Source organism: Malania oleifera, chromosome 10 (genome assembly GCF_029873635.1).
Source record: "Malania oleifera isolate guangnan ecotype guangnan chromosome 10, ASM2987363v1, whole genome shotgun sequence".
Taxonomy (NCBI): Eukaryota; Viridiplantae; Streptophyta; class Magnoliopsida; order Santalales; family Ximeniaceae; genus Malania; species Malania oleifera.
Window position 1 is genome coordinate 3,051,529 of NC_080426.1, and position 18,193 is coordinate 3,069,721.

The following is an 18,193-nucleotide window of genomic DNA, read 5'->3' on the forward strand; positions in this document are numbered from 1 at the left end:
AGGATCTTTCGAGTCCTGTTCTCCAATTTTAGAACACCTTTAAACTGAAACCGGGGAAAAAAAACAAAATTGGCCCATGCAGGTCTCGAACCTGCGACCTTCGCGTTATTAGCACGACGCTCTAACCAACTGAGCTAATAGGCCGGACGGTTTTAAAACTCAAAATTATCTACAAAAACCTTCGGCAGGAGGGGTTGCGCGAGGCCAAGAGCCCCTATAAATGCCAGTGCGTAGGACACTAGGAGAGGAGAGATCGCAGGACACTTCAGAATACTGAAATGAGGCCTAGAAGCAGTAGTAGTAGTAGTAGTAATAGGAGCAGTGAGGCTCGCTCCACCTCATCCTGCGCAGCTTGCAAATTGCTGAAAAGGAGATGCGGCCCCAATTGTATATTCGCCCCGTATTTCCGGTCCGACGAGCCCAAGAAGTTCGCCCGAGTCCACAAGGTGTTCGGAGCCAGCAATGTCAGCAAGATCCTCACGGAGGTGGCGGAGGAGCACCGGGAGGACACCGTCAACTCCCTCGCCTACGAGGCGGAGCTCCGCCTCAGGGACCCCGTCTACGGCTGCATTGGCGCCATTGCTCAGCTTCAGACCAAAATGGCCGAGCTCCAACACGACCTCGCCGTCGCCAGATCCCGCCTCGCCCGCTTCCTCTGCGTTGGCGGTGCACCGCCGCTCCCGGTGGAGAACTGCGTGGACGTGGAGGGGCTTCTTCTGCCCGACTTGTTTCCGTTGTGGGGTGATTGTTTGAATCAGGGTTTCTTGTCGGATGTGAATCATTTTGAGTTTTGATGTGTATAATCTATCTCACTCTTCGTTTCGCAGCTCTGTTTTTTTTTTCTTTCAGTCTCTGTTTCCCATTTCATAGAATTAGGCCTTCAGTTTATGCTCACCTAGCGATTTATAATTAACCTGGTGGGAGAGGGGGGTGCTGCCGTGTTGGGAATTTCGATGCATGGGGACTGACGACTCTCATTCTCATTCATCTAATTAAAGAGGTAAACTTTAAATTAAAGCAGAAGGCAATTTTAGAAAATGAAACGAAATCCATTAATTTGGTGGCAATGGTTCGAGCTACGATAGCTGCCTGCCTCCTTCCATAATAAGTAAGCAAAATTGGTAAGAGAACTCTCCAGAGGATAATTTTTGCAGTGTCAGTACAGTGCAGCAATCATTACAAAACCCAATAGGAGCACCAGAAACTCAATTTTTAAATTTTTTTCCTTTCTTCCCGATTCCATCAGGTGCATGATTAGTTTAAACTTTTTTCTTCTAAAATTCTTTCTTTTAGACCAAGACACATGAACAACAACGTTTTGCACAATTGGCTTTAAAATGATGAGTGGAATTGAAGAGTGCTTTTGGGGAGAGATTTAATTTAAATTGGAATAAACATAATTGTAGGATTTTAAGTAAAGTAGTTTTTTTAAAAGTAAGCTTTAGATTAAATGTCATTTCAAGAGTTTAAATGAAGGAAACTAATTTTTAAAAGTCAGTTCTATATTTAAAATTTATGTAACACTATTGGGGGAGTGAAAAGGTGGAGAACAAATTTTTTAAAAGTCAGCTCTCTTTTAAGAAAATATTAAAAATATGTATTAATGAAGTAAGAGGTGTTGGTGTGTATCTAGTCTCATATTGTCACTGTGGACAATCTCAAGTCAATATAAGATCATCTTAACTCTCTTTTATTAATTCTCTCTTATTGATGATTACTCTCGTTACACCTAGATATTTTTTATGCATAACCTATTTGAATTTTACCCCCTTTATACATTGATTTTGCTACCATGGTCAAAACATAATTTTCTTGCAATATGAAAGTATTTCATGCATGTAATGCGGCTGAATACACAGATTCTCGAGTCCTTAATTTTCTTAGCCAACATGGCTCTCTTTCTTAGCGTTCATGTCCCAGCACCTCTCAACAAAATGGGCGTGCTGAGCACAAATACCGAAACATTCTTAATACCGTTCGTGCTATTCTCATATTTGGTTTGTGTCCTGACCGTTTTGGGGGTAAAGCTATTTTTACTGCTGTTTACACCAAGAACCGTGTGCCTTCTCCTATCATTGGGAATCAATCACCCTTTGAACGTCTCTATGGTCACCCTCCAGACTATAAAACTCTTTAAGATATTTGGTTGTGCATGTTTTGTTCTCCTTCAGCCCCATGAGCATACCAAACTAGAACCTAGATCCCGCTTAGGTTGTTCTTGGGATACGGTGTTGAACACAAAGGCTACAAATGTTGGGATCTTCACTCCAAACGTCTCAGAGTGTCACGTCATGTTGTTTTCTGGGAACACAAGATGTTTGCTTCCATATCCAAATTTCAACTATCGCACGATAACACCTCGCACCTCTTCACCAATCTCCCCACAGATCTTTTTCCCGATACTCATGAGACAAGCTCTTCATCTGAGTCAACTTCCCCAGCAACAGATCCACCTAACATGTCATCAGATACTCCACCTGAGTCATCCACCTTGCCTACTTCTGAGCAACTTGTCTCTACTGATGGATCCGCACCAATAGCTCCTGATCTCCCTCCTCGACGAAGTGATAGGGTAAAAACTCATGTTCATCTTCGTGACTTTGTTTTGTCCACTACTTTTACTCAGCATGAACCTCAGTCTTATCGTGAAGCTAGTTCTAACCCTCTTTGGCAGAAAGCAATGGATGAGGAACTATAGGCACTCGAAAACACACACACTTGGGATCTCGTGGACCTGCCAACTGGAAAACACGCTCTGGGATGCAAGTGGGTTTACAAAATTAAAATTCACTTTAATGGGTCCATTGAGCGGTACAAAGCTCGCTTGGTAGCAAAAGGGTTTACCCAAGAGTATGGGATCAACTATAAGGAGACCTTTGCTCCGATTGCTCGTCTCACTTCCGTTTGCAGCTTAATTGCAGTTGCTGCCATTCGTCATTGGGGTTTATTTCAGATGGATGTGAAGAATGCCTTTCTTCATGGTGAACTTATTGAAGAAGTGTATATGTGTCCTCCTCCTGGTTCTTATCATCTTCCGCATCAAGTTTGCCAACTTTGTCGAGCTCTATATGGTCTCAAGCAAGCTCCTCGGACTTGGTTTGCCAAGTTTAGTACCATTGTTGGAGATTTTGGATTCACTTCCAGCCCGCATGACTCCACCCTTTTCATCTGCAAATCAGACCAAGGGACTGTACTTCTTCTCCTCTATGTCAATGATATGATCATCACTGGAGATGACGCATCCGGAATTTCGGCTCTTAAGACCCATCTCAGCCAACATGTTGAGATGAAAGATCTTGGGAAGTTCAGTTACTTTTTGGGACTTGAGATCACTTTTAACTTTGAAGGATATTATCTTTCTCAAGCCAAGTATGCTTCAGATCTTCTTACTCGAGTAGGACTCACAGATAGTACGACATGCACCACACCTCTCGATCTCAACTCAAAACTCACTCATATGGATGGTACACCTTTAGATGACCCCACCCTATTTCGCTAGTTGGTTGGGAGTCTTGTTTATCTTATAGTGACTCGCCCGGACATCTCTCATGTCATCCACATTGTCAGTCAATTTCCTTTACTCCTCGCACTCTCCACTATGCTGCAGTACTTCACATTCTCAGGTACATCAAGGGGACCCTTGTAATAACCCGAAAAAAAATTAAAAATAATAATAATAATTAATTAATTAAGTGGTTAAACACTATTAAATTAATGCATTAAATAAACAAATTAAAATAAATAGTATAAAAATAATAATTATTATTAATTAATTAATGAATTAATTAAATGTTATTAAATTAAATAAATAAATAGTAAAAAAATGGAATAAAGATATATATATATATATATATATATATATGTTAAGTAAAGTTAAGTTAAGGTAAGTTAAAGAAAGAACAAAAAAAAAAAAGAAAAAAAAAACAAGATACAGAAGCTTGCTGAAGCTTCTTCTGCAGATGGAAATTGCAGAGAGCATCAGCTCTCTCTCGTCGTTTTGCCTCTCCATCTCCGCCTCTCCCTCTCCCCTTATTTTTCGACGAATACTCAACCGATCGAAAAACAGAAGGTGCCGTTGGGTTCCTAACTCCGCCACCGACATTTCTATTGGAACGGATTTGTCGTGGGAACGACTTAGGTACTGCTCCTAGGGAAAGGTAATTTTTTTCCAATTTCTCAATTTTTGATAAAATCTGTTATTGAATCGATGATCAGGCACCACCACGGGGTCCTAATCGTTGTTGTCGTCATTTTGACGTAGGTAATTTTTCAATTGGGGTTTTCTGGGCCCTACTCCAAAGCGAGAGTGGGATTTGAGAAATTTGGCAATTTGGCTAAATTTAAGGGTATATTTATTTATTTAGGAATTATGGCCCTAAGAAGTATTAAATAATATTTTATTCAAGAATAATTTATTGGAACTAGGAATTTAATTTCAGGGTCCGGGTGAGCGCCGCAGGTATTTTTCGGAGTCTCTGTTGGCGTAGTTCAAGAAACCAGGTAAGGGGAAAAATATATATTAAATCAGAATTTTTATGAATTTAATGAAAAAATAAATTGTGTTATATGTACATGTATATGTTTCGATATGGGTAAAATGCCAACTGTTTAAATTATATTTTTTTTCCAAGTTTAGGGTTGTTTATTAGATATGTATATGCGAAAATGAACTGATGAAAGTGGGAAATATTTTCAGGATAATTAATTAAGAAATGAAAGGTATTTTTAGTATATAAACATTAAATGTTGGTTGGCTTATTTTACAGGCAATGTGTGAATTTTACTGTTAAATTGTGTGGCATGAGATTCTGTGCAAATATATGTCAAATGTATGAGATGCAGGCTAAGTAAGTAAAGCAATGAAAATAAAATATGATATGGACAATGTTGCCTGTATATGTTAAATGCAACCATGTAAATGTAAGACAGCTGAAAGAGAGCCATGTTAGTAGATCTAGCACACTTCTGTGTAGACTAACTGATAACAGTTAAAAGGAGTTGTGTTAGCAGATTTAGCACGTTTCTACGTAGACTAACTGATGATGGCTAAATACCAGCTATAGTACGAAGTAATGAAATGAAATGTTATGCAATGAAATGACGATAAAATGGCAATGAAATGAAATGACAAATGTAAATGATGTAAATGGGAAAGAGCCACTTAAAGTGAAACGAAATGCAAAGTTAAGTTATGAACATGAATTAATGTGCATAAATGTACAATGACAGAAAAGAATGATGTATTATGATAATAGAAGTATGTATGTACGTAGAATATGTTACGATTGGGTGAGGCGTACCTTTCGCCTGAGGGCTTGCTGAGTAAGGCTAGTGCACTAGTAGTTTCAGATGTGGCAGTAGCTACATAACGCACTAGGGCAGAGGGAACCTACTTGTATGGGCGGGTAGAATTCCCAATCCTTAAGGCCTTTGTCGGTAAACTATTGTTGAATGCGTGAGTACGAGATCAATCTAACACTTGAGGGCTTACTGAGTAAGGTGAGTGCCCTGGTATGCTTAAATTGTGACCTTTGGGTTGCTAAATGTATCAGAGCAGAAGGGTGCTACTTGTATGGGCGGGTAATCACCCTTATCCTCGGGTAATCTCGTGGGTTAAACATTTGCATATGTTTGTTTAGGACGAGAAAATGACTTTCAGTATTATGTTAATGATTTGCAAATATTATAAAATGATATGTATAATCTCATGATGGCCACACACTGAGTTTAATATATTGTTTCTTCCCTTACTGAGATGTGTCTCACCCGAATATGAATTCATTTTTTTCAGGATTTCTCAAGATCGAGCTTGAGAGCTCAAGATTTTATAACATTTTTGGAAGATATAAGAAAAATGGTATATCTTTATGTTAATTTTAATATGTATATTTTATGTTTTATAATTTATGTTTTAAGTCAGTTATGAAAGAATAGTTGTGAAACATACTGGTATTAGTGAATAATGGTTTGGAGACACGCATATATTTGAATACTGGTGGATGATTAATTTATTATGGTTGGTAATTAGAATTAGTAAACTCTGGTATTATGTTATATGGAGATTATGATCATGTTTTCAGCTGCGTATGTTATGGAATATGATTTATGAGGATATGATCAGGTATAACGCACCAGACCCGGGTTTAAGGGTTCGGGGCGCTACAACCCTATTTCATGGTCTCCATTTCTTTGCCCACTCTTCACTTAAGCTTCATGCCTACTCAGATGCAGATTGGGTAGGTGACCCCACTGATCGTAGATCCACCACTATCTACTGCATCTTCCTTAGCAACTCTCTTATTTCTTGGCGCAGCAAGAAGCAAATAGTCGTCGCCCATTCAAGCACAGAAGCTAAGTATCGTGCTCTTGTTGATACAACTCAGGAACTTCTTTGGCTTCGTTGGTTACTTGAAGACATGGGCGTCACTCATTCTACTGCTACTATCATTAGCTGCGATAATCAAAGTGCTATCCAGATTGCTCACAATGATGTATTCCATGAACACACAAAACACATTGAGATTGATTGTCATTTTATACATCATCATCTCACTCGTGGCACGATTGGACTATTATCAGTTTCTTCTACTGATCAAGCTGCATATATCTTCACTAAGACGCATTTTCCTGGACGCCTTCAGAATTTAGTTTCCAAACTCAAATTGGTCTCCATTTTGCCACCTTAAGTTTGAGAGGAGTTGTTAATGTATATAACACTTGTCCCACATTGGGATGATAAACAAACTTTTCCATTAGAATAGACTATAAATAGGATACCCTTCTTGTATACAAATTACACCATTCAATACAATTCTCTTCTCTTATATTGTCTCTCTCTCTCTCTCTCTCTCTCTCTCTCTCTCTCTCTCTCTCTCTCTCTCTCTCTCTCTCTCAATAAGAGGCACTAGAATCAGGGGAGTGAGACGAGAGAGAATCGACTATTAAAATATTGGCTATGCCCCTTCATGCATGTAACGTGCTTCCCATATATGTTTAAATTTTGGTTTAGTTGTTATTTATTAATAAATAAAAAATTTTAAAAATATTGTAAAAGGGATAAAAGGAAATAACAAAGTTGAATTAATTTTTTATGTTTACAATATTTATAGGAAATAGAAATATAATAATAAATAATTTTAAATAATTACAAAAAAAAGGACACCTTACTTTTAATTTTATATATATATGGAAGTTGAGAGAAGGGGTTAATGACGTGATTCCGACTGTTCTATGGGTTTAACAAAAGCCAGTTATGTTGTGACGACCTGCTTAATTTTTCCACATTTTTTTTTCCCATAATAATAACAAAATCAATATCACATATTCCAGCTTAGTAGATCAAAGTCCACCTAGACCCGTGGGTACCAGGGATATATCAGAACATATAGCAGAAGCCTAGGCAGTAGGAAACATACAATCACATACATCTCATCATATCATACATCACAATACCATAGTTACTACAATCACTGTATCTCAGAATACACATCCCAAAAATCATATCTAGGGACATTCCCCACAAAATCTATCTGTCCCTACAAAACTTACCCTTCAAAAAGGGTAGATAAACAGCACTATATCAGCAGGGCTTTTCCCACTCTCCTATCTGGGGCTCCTGAAAAGTTTATAAAGTTTAGGGGTGAGACACCTCTCAGTAAGGGAAATAAACTAATACTAGTGTGTGGCAATATGAGTATTTCGTGTTCTACATATACCATACATAACATATTCAGTAACTATTTCATCAAATCTGGGAATATATATATATATATATATATATATATATATATATATATACATATATAAAATCATGATAGAACATACTGCATTTTCATTATCATATCTCATCTCATATCATAATAATAATAACATAAAACGTCCCTAGTAGGTTAGCTGGCAGTTGTCATGTATTACCCCCACATGACTGGGTTGTGTGGCCCGAAAGCGGGACTTGACAATGGTTGGCCGTCCACTGCCAAGTCAAACATACTGCCTGTAAGTCTGATGGGTTTGCCAGACCTGGTCCGTACACCAGGGGTGATCACACACACTTCTTAATGACCACATCGACTATTCAATCTCACACCACTCCGTACAGCGGCGTTAACACAAATATCATAATCACGAGGACCATGGACACATAGCAACGGTACCGTGCAAGTGCTAGCCTAGACCAAGCCAACCAGGTTCTAATATCATAAAACATATACTAAACTGTGATACATAGATATCACACATCATTTATTTTCACATCAATCATATCATTTTGCGTATAAATGTGTATTATGAAAATCATCGGCCCGTACGCCGGAAAACATAGCATAGCTCATACGCTGGCAAATCACATCATAGCACAGTCCGTACCCTGGCAAACATATCATAGCACAGCCCATACGCTAGAAAATCACATCCATAGCACGGCTCGTACGCCGGAAAATCATATCATAGCCTAGCCCGTGCGCTGGCAAATCATACACATAGCACGGCCCGTACGCCGGCAAAACGTATATATATAAAATCTTGGTCCAAACGCCGATTTTCCATCAGAAAATCCGTATCATAATCACGTTTCTAGAAAAACAGTATTTCATAGCCATTTCTACTCATGTCACACTAAACAAGTTTTCCATATTCAACATACGATCATATTCAACAATATTTCCCAAATATAGATCATATATCATATATAAATATATTTATTTTCCAGGAATCAAATGCTATATATATATATACATACATTTTCTCAAAAAAGATCTAGCTTATTTTATCCCCTTACCTGGACACTGAGAAAACCCCCAAAATATTCTAGTCAAACACCTGTAGAATTTCCTAACCAATACCCTGACAATGAAAACTCCCAATATTAAACTTCAATATTTCTACGTGTATAATACTTTCCTCAACTGTCAAAAATCCAAATATTGAGTAGAAAGTCTTACCCTGGATTTGGGATGATTTCCACCTTACTTTCACCAATAATCCGCTCCGGCAGATTTGGAGAGAACTTCCCCAGGAGCGTTGTGGTGACTTCGGATTGTCGATCGGTGAAGATTTGGCTCGAAATCGATGAGAGAGAGAAAGAGAGAATTGAAGGGGAGAGAGAGGAGAGAAATGTTTGCTTAATAATGAAGTAAAATCCAGATTTTTCATATTTATAGAACTGGGGATTTCGTAGACGAGCCACGTCATTCGTCAACGAATCCTTCAATAATTTCGTCAACGAAAATCAGTCCTTCGTCCATGAAATTCAGTCGGCTCAAACCTCTCTCGGTATTTCTTCGTCGATAAGTCCCCTGTATTCGTCAACGAATTCTCTTATACCTTTGTCGACGAATCCCCTGTATTCGTTGACGAACGCGAAGTGTTTATCGACGAAGTCGACTTCCTCCTTCTGTTACTGTCTCCATTTCCCTTTCTCTTTATTATTTAAATCCCATTATTATTCGGGTCGTTACATATCTCCTATCGGTTCTAATTAAATATGAATTCATATGGATTTAGAAAAACTCAGATTTCTTTTATACCTTTTCCATGCATGCAACATTCTTCCAATTTATGTTTTCACCTTTTTCATTTTATTTAAATTTTTTTTTATTTTGTTCCAATTTTTTTTTTTTTGGATTTATTAATAAATAGAAAATTTTGCAAAAATGGTTGAAAGGAAATTACAAAAATGAGTTAATTTTTTATTTTTACAATATTTATAGGAATTTGAAAAATAATAATAAACAGTTTTCATGCTATTAGTTCATGCAAATAGTTTTTAATGTTTTAAATAATTACAAAAAAACCACCTTACTTTTGATTATATATATATGAAAGCTGAGAGAGAGAGAGAGGTAAGTAAGAATGTAAGTATGTATGGCAGAATAGGTGGTTCAGGTTAAAGCAAGAATGGTCTTCGAGAGAGTTTTATATGTATATTGTAATCTCCCGAAGCATCACGTTGTAACCACGATATTCCTCTGCCATAAGTGATGGCAGGTAATAAACTTGGGTCAGAGCCGCTATGTGAGTAGCTGTCGACTCTTCCATAGATCTTTGATGTAAGGTAGAATATGCTTAGTATCGGTTAGCAAATTTTGAGGACGAAATTCTTATAAGGAGGGGAGATTGTAGGAACCATAACTCGAAAAATAAAAGAAAAAGGGTATTAAAGAGAGAAAGAAAGGAAAATGAGAGAAAAATAAGGAATTGGACTAGTCTAGGATAAAACCATAGACGGTTTTCTAAACTAGAGAAAAATCGTCACCAATTTTGGGTCAAACAAGCGGGTCAACCACAAAACTAGCTCCGGTTTTGTGGTGACAGAGGAAACCGTCGCCGGTTTTCCTCTGGGACTATTTGCCTATAAATAGAAATAAGCTCATTTTTTTTAGAAAATTCAAAATGCTCTCTTCTCTCACCTAGGGTTTTGGAACCTTTTCTCCATAGAGCCTTTTCAAACTCCGTTTTGGGTCCCATTTGTCTCTCTCACCCTTGGTCTAGCAAGGATACGCATTTTCACTGGATTGAAGTTTTAGAAGTTTACCGTTTCGAGCCGCTCGGGTTCGTTTTTATGCAAAAAGGTAAGGAGATTTGTTTAAACTAAACCGCTAGAAAGTTAACTTATGTTTATATGCACGTTATGACTGCTTGTTTGCAAATTTTCATGGGGTAAAAGTTTCGATTTTTATGATTTTACAGTTTTGGTAAAAACTAGGGTTTTGACATTTGATCTCCAAACTTCTCAAAACCACTTTATTTGCATTAAACTTAAAGTAGGAAATGCTTGAAACCCTTATTCGCAGTTCAAATGATATTTTATGAATTATACACTATGTATAGCAGGTTTTTACCTAAATGAGTGTGACATATGATATGAAATGGAATATACTGAACTGATAAATATGTATATGGAATATGGGAACTGTAGTTCCAAATTGTTGTCAGAAAATGCATAAAATAATTGTCGGTTAGATACCGAGCTTTATATGTGAAAAGGGTTAAACCGAGAGTGTGTGTGTGTGTCAGTTTATACCACAGTATGAATGAATGAGTTTGTGAAAAATACTGAAACAGCACAGATGATTTATGAATTGGAAACAGGTTAATATGTATTATTGTAAATTGTATATATGATATTGGGTCGCAGCTTGTTACTGGGGGAAGTCTTAAAAAGCTTAAAGCGCAATACCATTGCTATAATTCAGGTACAGTGCAACCACACCTATGTTTTCAGTGTAGGTGTCGAGATAGTCGACTAGAATGAAGAGCCACTGGTGAATTAACGGACCAGGTGGAGGAGGTTCACTTGGAATATAATAACTGTTATGCATGATGATGCTTGCACGAATAGGACTCAATCAGTGCTTTATTATCGCACAACCCTTGCCACGGGGTAATTACTGGCATAGTTATGATTGTTTCTAAGTTGGATGGTGTTCTAAATATACATATACATGATTTAAAAACTAAAATGGGTAAAGTCACAGGTTTGAGTACCGAGCGGAGGGATTGTAAAGTGTATGAGCTTATACCGTACCCTAACCTTGGGAACTCTCACTTGTTATAATGCTAAACTATCTATTTCCAGAATTATATCTATATATCTCCTATATTACAGGATTGAGAATGCTTTAAGTATGTAACGAATTTCCACTAGTTTAAACACATGTTGTCACACACTGATGTAATATCGTCCACCTTACTGAGAAGTGTCTCACCCCAACATACAACCTTTGTTTCAGGTCTTGCAAGGCATTGGTCTTAGTTGATAGAGGGATTTTGGAGCGAAGCATTGTTATTAGTCTACGTAAGAGTTTTGTATATGTACTGGATTTAGTTCAGAATGTATTTTTGGGAATGTAATAACAGGTTATGTTTTAAGTACGAATGAATGTATGTAAGGATACAGTTAGAAAATTTGGTATGTCTATTAGATTCCGTATGAATGTTTATATTTTTTGTTGTGCATGAAGATACAGATCAGTATGAAAAACCCGTATGTTCCTTTCAAGGCGGATTGTATATGTATGTTTATCAGAGACGGGTGTGTTATACAAGTGTAGTAGCACTCCGGGACCGTAATGAGGGTCGAGGCGTTACAAATAGCCCTACTGATGTAGCGAATAATGATATATTGATACCACTAACTATATCCATCCTCAACCCACAGATATGTAGATTTAGGGAGTGGAATATCAATTAGTATGTGTACGACATGGTCCAACTACCACAGCCACATCTCGAGGGTACGATCGTAGTTGGTACGCCGATCAGTGTTATAATTTCCGCGTTGATCACAATCGTGCAGATTCCTATAATGACCATTTGGGTCGTACCTTGTGTGAGGTGGATGAGGGATCTGTTGCCTCCAATACATCATTATCAAGTTTCGGTAGGTCGTTGTTCATCCACACCATTGATAGTAAGGATCTAGACTGTCTGCTCTGACTGGTAGGAGGTCACATCTAGGGAGTCTAAGACAAAGGCTAGGCTAATCATGTTGTATCGTGCTCGTAATAGTATTGTCGTCTATTGTTAATCTTGTAATGATGGCGACATCTTGCAGCGTTACTGTCGCCTCTCTGTAGGGAAAGTGAAACGTGTGAGTCTCAGGCCTCCAGCACTCCAGCAATGTAACGACCTGCTTAATTAATTGATTTTTTTTTCCACTATAATAATTATCATACTCTGATACCATAACATTATCCTAAGCAGCGAGAAGCATAATCATATAGACATAACCTAAACCATTACATTCAATACCAGAGTTCTGAATTGTTTTGCAATATATATACAACATAACTGTATCCCCAAAAATGCCCTCAACTAGCTAGGGCTACACAAAATCACTCCCAAAATGATACTCACTCTCTGATGGGGTACTACAGACGCTCTTTATTTGCGAGCCTGATCTGCTTACCTACCTGGATCACCTGAAAAATAGATCAACACTGGGATGAGCCAACGCTCAGTAAGAGAAAATATGCTATTACTAGTGCGTGGCAAATGAGCTACTGTATATTATGAAATCTGTTTCATATAAACATGAATAATTGAGTACAAAAATACAGTACAAATAATAAAGCACACCACCCCTTTTCCCTATTGCTTAACATATCAGTATTATAGTTATAATTCAAAATATTTCTAGTGTATATAGTAGGATCCTTGTTTCTGTAAATCAATACATAAGTAATAGTAACTGAAATTGTTCCCTGTAGCTATCTATGTCATGACATGCCCCTCATGACGAGGTTGTGCAGCCCGTAGGCTGGATTTACCCTGACTGGCCAACCAGGAATAAATCACTGAATTCTGTCAGTCGACCTGCCCTCCTCAACCCATATCTGGATGGGGAGCCTAACCTATTCTAGGGCCTAGGTGGTCGACCGTACCACTTATATCTGAATAGGTGGTTGAACTCATAAAGTAACATAGTATCTGTAGCAATGGTACCGTGCTCTGTAGCTGCAAGTCCAACAGGGTCTGATATCGTATAATATATTTCTATATACATGTCTATCTGATTTACCATGATTCTGAAGTACTGAAATAACCATGATGCTGCATAATGTACTGAGGTTTGAATAATCATAACATGGAATTGCATATTCGTAATACTGGAATTCGCATAATCATGGTACTAAAATCCATAAAATCATGGTACTAAAGTTCACATAATCATAATACGTAAATCCATAAAATTATGGTACTGAAATTCATTAAAATCATGAAGCTAGCATTCGTAAAACATATCCCCGTACTACATACATATTCACAAGCCACACCATACTTTAATACATAATTTTCATAAATAAATAAACTGTATAATATTTAGAAATAGCCTAGCATAGCATAATTTTCCTTACCTTATCTCTAAAAAGCCCCTACTGTACTCTAGCCTGATACCCATAGGGCCTCCTACAAAACACCCTGAAACCAATATTTGCCAGAACTAAACATCAGTATTTTTCTACCTGTATCATTTCCTATAACTACCATAAGGCCAAAAGGAGACTAAAAGGCCTTACCTTGAATTTGGGATGATTTCCAACTCTGATTTCCCGACGATCCGCTCCGGTAGATGCGTAGAGAACTCTTCCAGGAGCATCGTGGTAGCTTCGGATCGTCGATCTGGTGACTGGTGGGGCCGAAAATGAAAAGAGAAGGGAGAGAGAGTCGTAGGAGAGAGAGAGAGAGAGAGAGAGAGAGAGAGAGAGAGAGAGAGAGAGCGAGAGCGGCGAGAGAAATGAATAAAAATCTCGTATTTCCACTATTTATAAGGTCAGGTTCGTCGACGAGACCCTGTGTTCGTCGACGAGCCCTTCACAAAATTCGTAGACGAGGCCCTGTGTTCGTCGACGAAATTCAGAATAGCCCGAACCACCTCTCGGTATTTTCTCGTTGACGAAGCCCTGTGTTCGTCGATGAAATTCTGAAGACCTTCGTTGACAAGACCCTGTGTTCGTCGACGAAGCTGAGCAATTTCCTTGAAATTATTATTATTTAATATTATCTCCAAAATGCAATGTCGTCGACGAAGTCTACGGCCTCCTTCTGTTTCTGTTTCTATTTTCTCTCCCTCTAATATTTAAAATGGTATTATTGTTCAGGCCACTACAAGCAATGTACTAATCAGATGGTGGTCCAGTTGAATGTTCCAAATCTGGTACAGTGGATAAAAACTTGCCCAACGTGTAACGACCCGAAAAATTTTAAATATTTAAAATAATAAGAAGATGATAAAAAGGAAAAGGGGAAAATAGAAGAAAGGGGGGAAAGAAATTTTAAGGGGTAATTGATAGGTGCTCGTCAACGAGCTGGATTTTTCTCGTTAGCGACGAACCTTCTGAGTCTCGTCACTGAGTATGCTTGTCTCGTAGATGAAGGTTTACCGAGATAAAGTTTTGGATACCTGAATCTCATCGACGAGCTCCCGATTTCGTCCACGAGTGGTGTTCTTGGGCTCGTCAACGAGTCCAGATGTCTCATCAACGAGGTCACGTGGCAAGTTGCTTATAAATGGGCAAAAATTAGATTTCAACAGAGGAATTTTGTTTCTCTTCACTTTCTCTCTCTAACCCATGACTCCTCTGCCTTCTCTCTTCGATTCTAGGTCAGATTTAGCTCCATTCGACGATGAGAAATCACCACGAGATTCCTGGAAAGATTCTCTGCAATATAGGCAGAGTAGATTTTCGATTTGAGAAGTTTGGGAAATATCCCAAAACCAAGGTAAGTGAGATAATTTAAGATTTTATTATTATTTTGAGGTATTTGGAGCCTAGGTAGTATTATAAGGGTATTTTTCTGAGATTTGAGGAATTTGAAAATTTTAAAATACAAGGTCTTGTTTTTGTTTATTTTAGGACGAATCTCGAGGAGCAGGTAAGGGGAAATACTTTATAACAGTATTTTATTAATTTTAAACTAACTAATATTTGGTATAATTTCTACATATTCAGGTATAATTTTCTGAACCATGCTGGTATTGAAAATACAATTTTTAAATATATAATATATATTGGGAAAAATTGTGTGGCATGAAAATAGCTTTGAAAATTTAAATGGTTGCGAGTACTGTGGAATGATAATATATGGCGATTGTGAATATTGTTGGTTGTGATTTTTGTTTGGTTGAATATACTGGTTGATTGCAGATACTGATGTTGTGTATACTGTGGTAGAACTGTGGATGTGTTGAATGATTAGTTTGCTATTGACTTGTGTTGTGGTTCATGTAATTTAAGATATAGCATTGGCAGTAGTGTGAGGAGGTCGTTATATCGTACCTGGTATATCCGTCATATAACTTTGGCAGTGGTATGAGAAGGTTGTTATATGAGCGTCTATTTTGGGAGGTAAACATTGACAGTGGTATAAGGAGGTCGTTTACCTATTTACCATGAACAAGGTGTTTGTCTTGTCCTGTGTGGATTAGTTTTGTGTGGACATGTATGTTGTGTGATTGGTTTGTCCTGTGTGGACTAGTCATATGTGGACATGTATGTTGTGTGAGTGGTTTGTCCTGTGTGGACCGTGTAATCTGTGTGATTGGTTAGTCCTGTGTGGACCAGTCCTGTGTGGATATGTATGTTGTATAATTGACAGTCCTGTGTGGACGTGTATGTTGTGTGTGCTAGTGTCCAGTGTGGACGATTACATTTTGTGTGGACATAGACCCTGTGTGGGTATGATTGAAGACTGTATGAATTATCTTGAATGGAGCTTTGTGAAATGATTGGCATTGGTTGTGAGTAACTTTAATTAAGTATTTATGGTAAAGTAGATTGCTCCACCCGAGGGATTATTGAGGAAGGCAAGTACTTTGGTAATTATTTGTGAATACCAGAGTAGAGGGAAGCCACTTATATGGGCAAGTGACCTTCCCTATTCTCGGAGACTTTACCTAGATACATAACCCAAAAGCTTACTAAGAAAGGTGAGTGTCCTGGTGTTAGCACTAGAGTAGAGGGAATCTACTTGTATGAGTGGGTAGACTTCCCTATTCTCGGGAATTGTCAATAAAATATTTATGTATGTGGACGCGTGATTAGAGGACAGAGAAATTGACCATGGTGTAATTATGAACACGTTACCTTGGCTACTATCAGATTTTGAATGCGTTTGTATGACTATTTTAATTATATATCAAATACTTCAGCCACACATTGTTGTAAATTATTTCTTCCTTACTAAGAGGTGTCTCACTCCATCGATGATTTAATCTTTTCAGGTTATCCAAGTGATCGAGTTTAGATAGCTCCAAGACAGGGTAGTTTTGTGAGTTGAATATATTAGAACGGATATGTATTTTACTTTATGTTTACTATATTTTAATTTTGGTTTTGTAATATGAAGAATGAGATTGTAATTATATGGATCTGTGTATGTTGATATAGAACTCTGGTATATTTTGTTTGACGTTATTTTATTAGTTCCGCTGCGTGAATGGTATCAAAGACGCGTGTTGGTCTCATAACACTCTGGGCCCTACGTGACGAGTCTAGGGCGTTACACGACAGATCCACGGAATGGTCCTAAGATCAACATGCCACTATGTCTCTAGTGCATGTGCACACTAACACCCTTTAAAGACATCAGAATGATCCTTCTCTCATGCCCTATGGGAGGAATGGAAAGCACCCAACGTAGGAGTGAATGATCGATCGGAATGGGATCCATGTTGTAGAAAGATACGAAAAAACAAACATATCCTTAGTGAAAATTTTTATTAAGTATTAGAAAATTTCTAATTTATATTACAAAAAAAAAAAAAAATTAACTTAACAATAATATATTAAATAAACAATGATGGACCGATGGTAAATTTTGTCTGCCATTTCATTTAGAGAAAACATAATAATTTACGTGATTCGGCTATAAAGCCTACATTTACAAGAAAGGGGTTATTATTTAAATATTGAGAAAATAGTGCATTAGAAAGATCAATACATCATACTTACAATAATTACAAATCAAAACAAACTGTATGTTAATAATATGTATAGAGATAAACACAAAAATCATACATAATATGCACATTAAGTAGACATTAATGTGATGATCCGGCTCCACAATGACATGTAGTCCTCTTTGAATACCGAATGCGATTGTGACCTTCTTCGTGGTAAAAATCGCAGCTCATCTTCGTACTGCCCTCTCGTATGTCTATTTTGTTACACAATTTAATGTGACTTTCTTCTACACCCTCTTATTGAGTTACTGTCGACGTGATGTAATCAAAACTTATGATGTGCATAAGGCAATTTTCAATCAACATTATGACCAATGACCTCAATAATATTAGGGTATCCATCTAATATAAGACACAAATTACTATGATCGGTCACTTTATTCTGAATACACCGAAAAAATCAAGACCATGTTAGCAAACTCTTTTCTCAACAATTGCAAATCCTACAAGAACTATTAGTTAGTTTGCATCAGTTATTAAATTTCTCAACAAATATTAATTCCTAATTGAGTCAAATAAATATTGTTTCAAACAAAACATCAACAAATAATTATTTTCAAATCAGTAAGAACTATTATTTTTTCAATAAAAATCAAAATCAAAAAACTAATTCCTATAATAGTACTAAAAAATATCAGCATAATAACAAATATTATGATTAAAAAGGTGAAGAAATGAATGGTAAGGAGACAGACGGAGGGAAGAATAAAAAAAATAGGCCGGGGATTG

The 18,193-nt window shown here is 37.3% G+C and overlaps 1 protein-coding gene, 1 non-coding gene and 1 pseudogene across 2 annotated transcripts; 2 read left to right on the top strand and 1 right to left on the bottom strand.

Moving 5' to 3' along the window:
- Positions 1 to 11: 11 nt before the first annotated feature.
- LOC131166390 (LOB domain-containing protein 21-like) lies at positions 12 to 826 on the top strand. Its single transcript, XM_058124905.1, has one exon. The coding sequence runs from the start codon at positions 279 to 281 to the stop codon at positions 792 to 794; it is 516 nt and encodes a 171-aa protein (XP_057980888.1). The 5' UTR covers positions 12 to 278; the 3' UTR covers positions 795 to 826.
- On the bottom strand, positions 71 to 144 carry TRNAI-AAU (transfer RNA isoleucine (anticodon AAU)). The gene has a single exon. It is a non-coding gene; the product is annotated as a tRNA-Ile (tRNA).
- A 1,969-nt stretch (positions 827 to 2,795) lies between the features above and the next one.
- Positions 2,796 to 6,686, top strand: LOC131165942 (uncharacterized mitochondrial protein AtMg00810-like; annotated as a pseudogene).
- The last annotated feature ends 11,507 nt before the right edge of the window (positions 6,687 to 18,193 follow it).

Excerpts from the sequence above, each read along its gene's own strand:
- LOC131166390 (XM_058124905.1), top strand. The coding sequence starts at position 279 with ATGAGGCCTAGAAGCAGTAGTAGTAGTAGTAGTAATAGGAGCAGTGAG.